General features: G+C 32.0%; 1 protein-coding gene across 1 annotated transcript in view; it reads right to left on the reverse strand.

Annotated features, from left to right (window-relative positions):
• The window catches only part of LOC106465989 (ubiquitin carboxyl-terminal hydrolase 14-like), a 38839-nt gene that overhangs the window by 4045 nt on the left and 24987 nt on the right, over positions 1 to 9807 (reverse strand). Inside the window, exons 10-15 of the mRNA XM_013926240.2 lie at positions 9501 to 9532; positions 9143 to 9208; positions 8762 to 8854; positions 8238 to 8363; positions 2719 to 2791; positions 1165 to 1272 (exon numbers count right to left, since the gene is read on the reverse strand). Of these exons, the coding sequence (XP_013781694.1) occupies positions 1165 to 1272; positions 2719 to 2791; positions 8238 to 8363; positions 8762 to 8854; positions 9143 to 9208; positions 9501 to 9532 (498 nt within the window). The remainder of the gene's footprint in view (positions 1 to 1164; positions 1273 to 2718; positions 2792 to 8237; positions 8364 to 8761; positions 8855 to 9142; positions 9209 to 9500; positions 9533 to 9807) is intronic.

The raw sequence follows: 9807 nt of genomic DNA on the forward strand, positions 1-9807 counted from the left end.
TTTTAAATACTTAATTTAAACAAAATAGACTAAATATACTATATAACATATATAATAGTAATAATAATTAGTAAATGTGACTGCTATTTAACAAATACTATTGACTGAAATACAGCCAAGACAAGTTACTTTGTACAGACCAAAGGTCACCTTCATGTTATTTGATACGGTATCATGAGTGCACGTGAGCCATGTCATTGTAACTCCTGTATCGTTAGCCAGGCACAGGTGAAAGGACAATATAATAAAAATAAAATATGTATATCAATTTGTAATGTTATGAGCTATTTCATCTAAATATTTATGTTTTCGTGTTATAATTTGTGTTCATTCTAGAATGAAAGAGGCATAATTTATGTTTATATTTCTTAATTTTTATGGTGGTTGCAAGATCGTTCAAATCTACCAAACCCATACAGAGATTAATTACTGAAAATAACACATAAAATATGAAGTTTTTTCTTAAGAAATGTTTGATAACTATCTGGACATTATAAAGATTTTGCAAATGAAATTTCAAAATTTTCTGATGCACAAAAGTATTTTTAATCTTAAAATGAAAATTACTTTGCATGATAGATAAGCAGATGTAAAAAAAAAAAGGCATGAGAGAAACATTGCTTTACAAACCTTACGACCTAATACAAAAATCAGATATTTTGTGTATGAAAGCATTGTAATGTTTACTGATAATCTGCCAAATTTCATTAACATTTGCTTACTAATTTAAAGGTCAGAGCAAGAAAACTATGACAAGCACAAAATGGTTACGAGGTTATCATACTGACTGAGCCTATACTGAAAGAGTCAAGCCTAGCTCAAAATTTTACCATTTGGTGACACACTATTATGGATTACTCATTTATTCTAGTTGTGGGCTATGATGGGTTGAGAGAGAGAGGAGGGGGGGGGGGTAAAACTAGTTTAAGAAAGCCTACCATATTAGGTCCAAGTAATTAATAGCTGTGATTGATAACAGTGCAATAACAATTTCTGTTGTTTCTTGTAGTTGTCCAATAAGTAAATTTCTTACAACATGCTTAAGATAAAGAGAATCATAAATTAAATTACTATAATTTTCACAGCTTTACTAACAAGTTTTTTAGTCTTGTTAATACATCACAGCACTAAGCTGTTTTGCCTTGATAAATGTTAAAATCTTACCTCCTTTCCTTTTTATCCAAGACACGTAGTGACCACTAGAACTTGAACGCCCCCTGTGGGTAAGTACTGCTTGCAAATCATAATATCCACTATTGTTAGAGCCAGGATCTATAAAATAAACAAACCAAAAATGAGCAAATTATAATAGTATAGTGATTAACACAAGACAGTTTCACTGCTCCAAAATGTCCAATTTCCTTATTATAAAATACATTAAAAATTAATATTTGTTGTTGTCACAAATTAGTGTATACAAGTCTCAGACCAGTAGAATAAAGTACGGGAAAAAAACAAATATGTATTGAATTTTTTATGCAAAAAAATTAAGTCCAAAGGTGTTGAAACACAGATACTGTTTGTATGAGTGGCTGACCTATGTGTAAAAATATTTTCTAATAATATCCTTTCTTTTGTTAAGTTATTAAGAAAGCACATGCTTTATAATGTGAACTTTCATACAGAATTCTTTTCTAAGAAAAAATCTCTCATGACACTGAACTTGGGAGATGGCTAATCACACAACTGTATGTGATGGACAGAAAAAACTTGGGAGATAGCTAATCCCACAACTGTATGTGATGGACAGAAGAAACTTGGGAGATGGCTAATCCCACAACTGTACAAGATGGACAGAAGAAACTTGGGAGATGGCTAAGTTTCTTCTGTCCATCTCGTACAGTTGTGTGATTGAGAGGTGGCTAATCACACAACTGTATGAGATGTGGTGTATAACAACAGTATTTTTAAACTAGTCACATTTTAATAAGCTTCAATTTACATAGTGTACCTCTTTTTTCAAATACCAATTAACTAATAATATTTTTTTATGTCTCCAACCTATCTCAGTATACACAAGTAATTTCTGAAGATTTTTGTTTGTTGTTAAGTGCAAACCTACACAATGGACAATCTGTTTTCTGCCCACTATGGGTATCAAAACCCAATGTTTAAAGTTATAAGCCACCAGACCTACTGCTGAGTCACCAGGTAGGCTTCTTATGCTTATGTGCAAATATTTTCAAGAAAAGATAAGATTTAACTGCATATTTTAGAGTTTATAAAACTACAGAAGCTTATTTTTCCCCTGTTCCTTATAAGATCACTATCACATGCTTATCGGTAGGCAACACACTTGTACACAACTAACTGAAAAAACATGCAGTAGGATATGTTATGCAAGCTACAATATGAAAATAAATGTACGAAACTATTACTTATCAACCTTTATGTTAACTATCAGTGATCAGTAAAATAAATTGGAGGCAAATACTGATGGGCAGTTGCACATTGTTTTTGACATGGTAGGAGACAGCATTTAATAATTTTTCAACTTGTTATTTGTAAGATGTCAGTAATTGGTACAGTATTCACAAACAATTTGCTTTTTAGTTATGTACCAGTGCAATGTAACTAGGTCAGTAAACAGTCAACACTTTTTCAAACAGTGTATGTCAGTTATCTTTTTATAAACAATAACTTTGGAGAATGGTGTACTCTAGTGGAGCACGTAATGAATGTATAAAATATCAAATGTAATATGAGAAATCTTCTTACCATCAGGGAAAGAGAATGGTTCTTCCCTCGTCAGTTTTGGAGATTTTCTTTTCGATTCCTCTTTACACTTATCCTGTTAAATCATATTCAGTAAGTGCTTTATGTAAATCAAAGTCCAATTTAAAATTTCAGATACAACTAAAATCCCTTGGGAATTCACTCATGCAAATCAAATCTTCCCAGTGACCACTTTTTAAAATTATTTCACACATTACTTCATTGCATTAAACAGCATCATAAAAAGTGACATGTTTTCTTCAGAAATATATTACTTGACATAATAAAAACAATTGATAAGAACATCTGGATGGATGAATTTTAAATGTCATATTGCATTTATTATTCTAATAATTTTATAGTTTATTTAAAAATATAGTTTTCTGTAAAGAGAAAGAAACTGCAACCAAGCTCTTTTTTTTAAATTCTGAATTAATTTTTATTTTCATTATACTTTTATCAGAATTGTCTAAAAAGTTACATAAAACTAAAATAGATTAAGAAGCTTTAGTTTTAAACTTTATGATCAATGTGTTTAAACTTGTTTGTATATTTATTTTATGCTGTTTAGCCACGATTAGACAAAGTTCAAGTAAAGTGGAAATGTTTTTCTTATACAAAGACAGTATCTAACTAACAAATGAACGTAACATAGCTTATGGCTAAATATTCTTTATTGAAACTTCTTCATGATGAAAAAAAACTAGCATAGCCTATATCGAGATATTCCTGGTTACAACTTCTTCATCACAAACAAAGCTAACTAAGCTTATATATAAATATTCCTGGTTACAACATCTTCCTAATGAACAAAGCTAACTTAGCTTATATCTAAATATTCCTGGTTACAATCTCTTCCTAATGAACAAAGCTAACTTAGCTTATATCTAGACATTCCTGTTTAAAACCTCTTTCTAATGAACAAAGCTAACTTAGCTTATGTCTAGATATTCCTGGTTAGAACCTCTTCCTAACAAACACAGCTAGCATAGCTTATGTCTAGATATTCCTGGTTACAGCCTCTTCATCACAAACACAGCTAGCAAAGCTTATATCTAGATATTCCTCTTCCTAATAAACATGGATAGCATATGGATAGTAAGGTAGCAATGAGACTATGAATACTATGATAGGATCTTTTATTCTCAAAGTTTCGACTACAAGTCTACTTCAGGAAATTATGACACCGTGGTGCCTTAAAAGGGTATTTAGACAAATTTTCCCAGATTAAGTTCCTGGTTGCTTTGCTGCACCTTGATTGGTCCATTATCACTGTCTGTTAACCACCACCTGATCAATTAGCATTCTGGTCTCGTTTTAACCAGGCTTGCCGCCACTTCTACCAACTTGTAGACTCTTGCTGTGGTGTTTAAGTTCTTTTCTAGCAAGATGTAAGCAGCCTCCATTGCTTTCCTCTGTTGTTTCTTCCATTTAGCCAGGTGCCTTGCTTCCTCTGCATGTGCTGTTATCGTATTGGTTTTATTGTGTCTTCCGACATCCGCTTTGTCTTCATTTAGTCTTGTTGTCAGGCCCCTGCCATTTTCACCTATGTAGACTTCACTGCATCCCTCATATGGAATGCAGTATACTATGTTGTTGTTTGTTGTGTTTCTTTCTTCTGTCCTTTACAATTTCCCCTATTTTTGTTCTTGTTTTCATTACCACCTCTGTGGTTGTGTGTTTTAATAGTCTGTTGATGGGACTTGCATCCCAGGCACTGGGGACCACTATGAACTTCTTGTTTCTCTCATCCTGTCTTCTGTCATTGTTCCTTTCCATAATGTTCCCCACTTTCTGCTTTAGCTTTATGAGCATGCTTGTAGGATATTGCAGCTTCCTGAAAGCTTCCATTATGTGTTCGTTTTCTTGATCTAAGAATTCTGGATTGCATACCTATAATGTCCTCAGGAAGAAGCCCAATGCCACACCTGTCTTTACTTTGTTGTTATGTGCTGAGAAGATGTGTATAAAATCATCTCTGTTGGTTTGTTTTCTATATACAGAGAACCTAGGCCCCTCGTCACCTCTTCAAATCAAAGTGTCAAGTTATTGTATCTTCCCATCTTGCTCTTCTTCTACTGTGAGCTGCAAGTCTTCTAGTATCCCATTCAGTCTCACCAATGCTGCCTGTACGTTCGTCTTGTCTTCTTGGTATTATGGCTAGAATGTCGTCCATATATCTCAGCCATGTCGAATGTTTGCCTATGATGCCTTTGTAATGTTCTTCTTCTAATGTCACCATTACTAGGGAAGCTATGACAGCATTTAATGGTAAGCCCATGGTGTTGATGGTATTCCTGTCCCATGAACCCAAACAGGCCAAATTTTTACAAATTAATATGAGTTTGGTGTAATCTTCCCTTGGGAAGGGGAGATCATCTTGTCTCTTGTATCACTCTGGTGGCAGCCCTGATAACAGCCTCTGTAGGTACCTTTGTGAACAGCGACTTTATGTCAAAGCTCAACATTATCATATACACTAAGGAATATTTAATTGATTCAAAACAATCCATGTATTAGGCTGTAGGAGTGTCATCGAAGTATCAAAGTCAGTTGTATTGACTAACCAAGTGAAAACTCCTTGTAATAGACTATAACATTGTTGAATAAAGTTGTTTAAACTATTGTTTAACACAATAAATGCTTGGAATGGTCTATTATTTCATTGGGGGTGTGTCTGTGAGCCAGACTAGTTGAATAGAGTATAGAGTTCTTCAAATACCTATAGAATGATAGGTTTCGTTTTGGTGATTGTAAAACACATAAATACACCAGTTTGATTTTTTGGTACCTCACTACTATAAAGGCTTCGTTTGGTCTGATATTTCATTGGTGGTAGTGTCCAGGGTCACTGATGAGAAGTGGAATTTTCCGAAACTAGTGTGGCTCACAGACACACCCCCAATGAAAGAATAGACCATTCGAAGCATTTATTGTTGTTAAACAAATGTTTAAACAACTCTATTCAATTATATACCAGCTGCCTAGTGTCGGCTAACAATACAAAGAATTAAATTGTGGCGAAATGCTACAAGTTCTTCAAATACCTATAGAATGATAGGTTTGTTTTTTGTTAGTGTAAAACACTTAAATAAACCATTTCAATATAAAATTGTTAATTTGTTTTAGAACAAAGTCACAATAGACTATATGCTGTGTCCATCATGGGGAATCAAACCCTGGATTTTAGCATTGTAAAAGTCCATAGATTTACCACTGTCCCATTAGGGATCATTAAGCTATAAGAGTGCCATAAAAGTGTCAAAGTCAGTTGTACTGATTAATTAAGTAAAGATTCCGTATTAGGTTATAAGAGTGTCATCAAACAGTCAAAGACAGTCATACCAGCTGATCCACTGGAGAAAATATCACGTGAGTTCTGATATTGCTGGAGAACAGTCATCAAAGTTGTTGAGTAAGTCATACTGGCTGATTCAATGGAAAAAACATGACATGCGAGTTCTGATATTGCTGGAAAACAATCATCAAAGTAGACAAGCAAGTCATACTGGCTCTTTCAGTGGAGAAAACATCACATACGAGTTCTGATATTGCTAGTAGTTTAACTTTAGGATAGAAGAGTGTCACCTCAGTGATCAGATTAGTTTTAATGACTGATCAAGCAGAGAATGTTTTAAATGTGATTTCTAATAATGTATAAGAAACATAATAAGATAAGAGGCTAGAAATATATACATTTTCCAAACTTTTTTCAATTGCCAAACTCATTGATAGTTTCAGTTCAATTTTAATCATTAATAAAGCAATAAAATTATTGATAATCAGTCACAATTTATACAGAAGAAATTTTAATTAAACTACTAAAAATTATGCTATTTGATCTTAATAGATATTCCAAGGAGATGTCATATATTATAATAGATATTCCAAGGAGATGTCATATATTATAATAGATATTCCAAGGAGATGTCATATATTATAACTGATATTCCAAGGGGATGCCATATATTATAATAGATATTCCAAGGGGATGTCATATATTATAACTGATATTCTATGGAGGTTCTGCATACAATCCATAAACCAAAATTTTGCCAAGTATGTTAGTAACATTGCTTTTTCCCTTTTTTAATAAAATATGGATTTGCTCATTACAAAAAAATTTACATTATTTAGCTAGGATTTACATATACATATGTTAAAGCTATTTTATTTAAATACCTTAGAGTTACTTAAAATATAAACGAAGCTCAAAATCAGTGTAACAGTGTTCTTTCTGTTTATGGTCCTTGTACATACTCTGGCATTTTGCTATTTTACATGCCTGTTAAAAATATAACAATTAATTTCTACCACACAACAATGTCTTCTTTAATACATGCTAGGAATGAAAAAGGAAAGAAAAAACTGATATCTGTTCAACATAACATAATGTTAACAAAGAACCTATTCGCCCTTCTAGGCTGTCCCATCCTTTAAACTAAACTAAAACTATTAAGTAAATAATATTAATACAAATTAAAATCCCTCATAGCCAACTCTTATCATTCATAGTTTTCAAGCTTTCTCTTAAACTCACTTAAATTTACTGCCTCTACAACATCCAAAGGCAACCCATTCTAAAGGCCAACCACCCTGTTAGGAAAATAAAACTGACTTAGCTGAAGATGACTCCTTCCCTGCCAAAATTTATATTTATGTCTCCTATTCCTACCATTAAGTATGTAAAAATATGATGCACCAACACTGTCAATTACCTTAACAACGTTAAACAACTATATCAGATCCCCTCTAACTCTTATTTTTTCAAGAGTAAACAATTTCAGAAATCTTAACATCTCCTCATATGACAACCCCTCCATCTCAGGCACCATTCTAGTAGCCGTTCTCTGAATCCTTTTCAACAATTCAATGTCCTTTCTAAGGTAAGGAGCCCAAGACTGAACATAATACTCCAAAAGTGGTCTAACCAGTGGCCTATACAATGAAATTATAACATCTTTAGACTTTTATTCAACATTTCAGTAGATACAACCTGAAATTCTAATGCATATGGGTTATCATAATTTGAATTATAGGTATATTTTGGATGGGAATAACCTTGATCATGTTATGAAAGAAAAGGATCTTGGTGTATTGGTTCATCAGTCTTTTAAGCCATCCAAGCATTATCTTCCATTTATTATAATTAAAATTTATTTGTCCAACTTACTAAATGATATAAATCCTTTTGTAAATCAGGAGTATACTCCTCACAGCCAGCAACACCCAAGATTATAATATCATCAGCAAATGTACAAAATTTATTGACTATTTTGTCAAAATAAAAAAGAGCAATAGTCTTAAGACTGGGCCCTAATGTACCCAACTTGAAACATTAATTCCATTTGACTAAACTCCATTTATAACAACCATCTCATCTGGCCACTCTTCTATCCAACTAGCTAACTTACCCCCCCCCCCCATAACCATGTCAAATGCTTTCTTAATGTTTGTATTTCTAAATCTCTGTACAAAAGACAGTAGCTACATATACATATCATGCTATATTAAACTATTACCTTTTGAGTTTCTTCAGCAAGCTTGTCTTCTTGCTCTTTGAAGCGAGCTCTCATTGGCATCAACTTCTGCTGTAGCTCTTTGGAGCACAAGTCAAAAGCATCCAGTCGTAAAGGAAATTTGACATCCTATAAAGACAATCACGTAAAATTATCCTTTCATAACTTAATATTATATTCACGGGTATATATTTCAAAGATACCGACCACAAATTATTTTTTTTTACTTTCTTCTCTCGAGGCTAAAGTTTTAATAACCTGTTATAAAACAAAATTTTATTTAAGACTGTTCAAATATAATTTTGTTATATTCATTTTTTTAGCTATTTTCTCTAAAGTTATATGCTACAAGATCCAAATTATCTAATGTTCAGAAGAATATATCTGTATGTTATATTACATATTTGATTTTTCTAGTCTTTCAGTGTTATCACATTCTAAATATTCTATATCAAATGAACTTAAGTCTCAAGTTAGTAAATACTGCCAACATTAAAAATGTTGATTTATTTCTATAATTTTCTTACTTTCAGAATTTTTGCATTGATAGAGCCCTTTTCTTTGTAGTAGAACCGAACAAACTGAATGGTGAGGTAGGCTGGGAGACGGCTAATCACACTCTAACAAAGCAAAACAATTAATTGTTAAATACGAATTTAAGCCACTAAAATAAAAAAAGATTAAGATTGGCAAGAAACATGAAGCTATAGTTAACTGTTGAACTTGTTCTTCATTGTAATGTTTAAACTGTATTTTTATGAGCAATGAAGAGTGTTATAGAAAGACCATACTTTTTGTTTTTATAACAGTATTTCACTTAAAGAAGCTATACGTGGTGTGCAATTTAAAAACTTTCACACACCCACAAACAAATTTAAGGTGTTATGAAATATGAGGAGATAACGTACCTTCTTTTGGTATTGAGCATCTCGATTTAACGTGGGTGAATACTTTGTTATTGTTTCTTGAAGCCTCTAGAAAAGTTAAATACAAAGTGCTGCAACTTACACAAAGTTGAATTTATACTTTCTAAACCTTAGTTACTATATTAAACCAAGGCTACTTATGTTTAGTTTAATAGAGCCATTATTTTATTTCTGATCATGATATTTCTTTTGATAAGAGTATAGAAGTTTTATTCTACTATTACTTTATAACCATTATATATTTTTCATGACTTTCACCAAGAGTTACTGCCTTTCTTATGGATTACAATTCAAACTGCATATAAATTAGTTATAATTTCTATTTTAATTTCATACTCACAGATTTTAAACCAGAATGCAGGTATTTCACATCTGAAAGAAAACAGGATCTCAATAAGTAACTATTCTATTTGTTCAATTTACTCAGTTTTATGTTTGGAAAATAATTTATTTTAGAAAATTTTGCAATAACATTAAATACCACCAGAAAATAAAAAAAATGATTAAATACTTTAAGAGAATATATAAAATGTATCTGATAGTCGCCAGATGTTCCATAAAAAGTGAATGAATTTAGAGAAATACAGAATAAACTTTGGAATAGTTTAAAAAAAAAAAAGCTAAAAGTCATATTTAAATTTATAAAA

The sequence above is a fragment of the Limulus polyphemus genome, unplaced genomic scaffold (genome assembly GCF_000517525.1).
Source record: "Limulus polyphemus unplaced genomic scaffold, Limulus_polyphemus-2.1.2 Scaffold2115, whole genome shotgun sequence".
NCBI classification, from domain to species: Eukaryota; Metazoa; Arthropoda; class Merostomata; order Xiphosura; family Limulidae; genus Limulus; species Limulus polyphemus.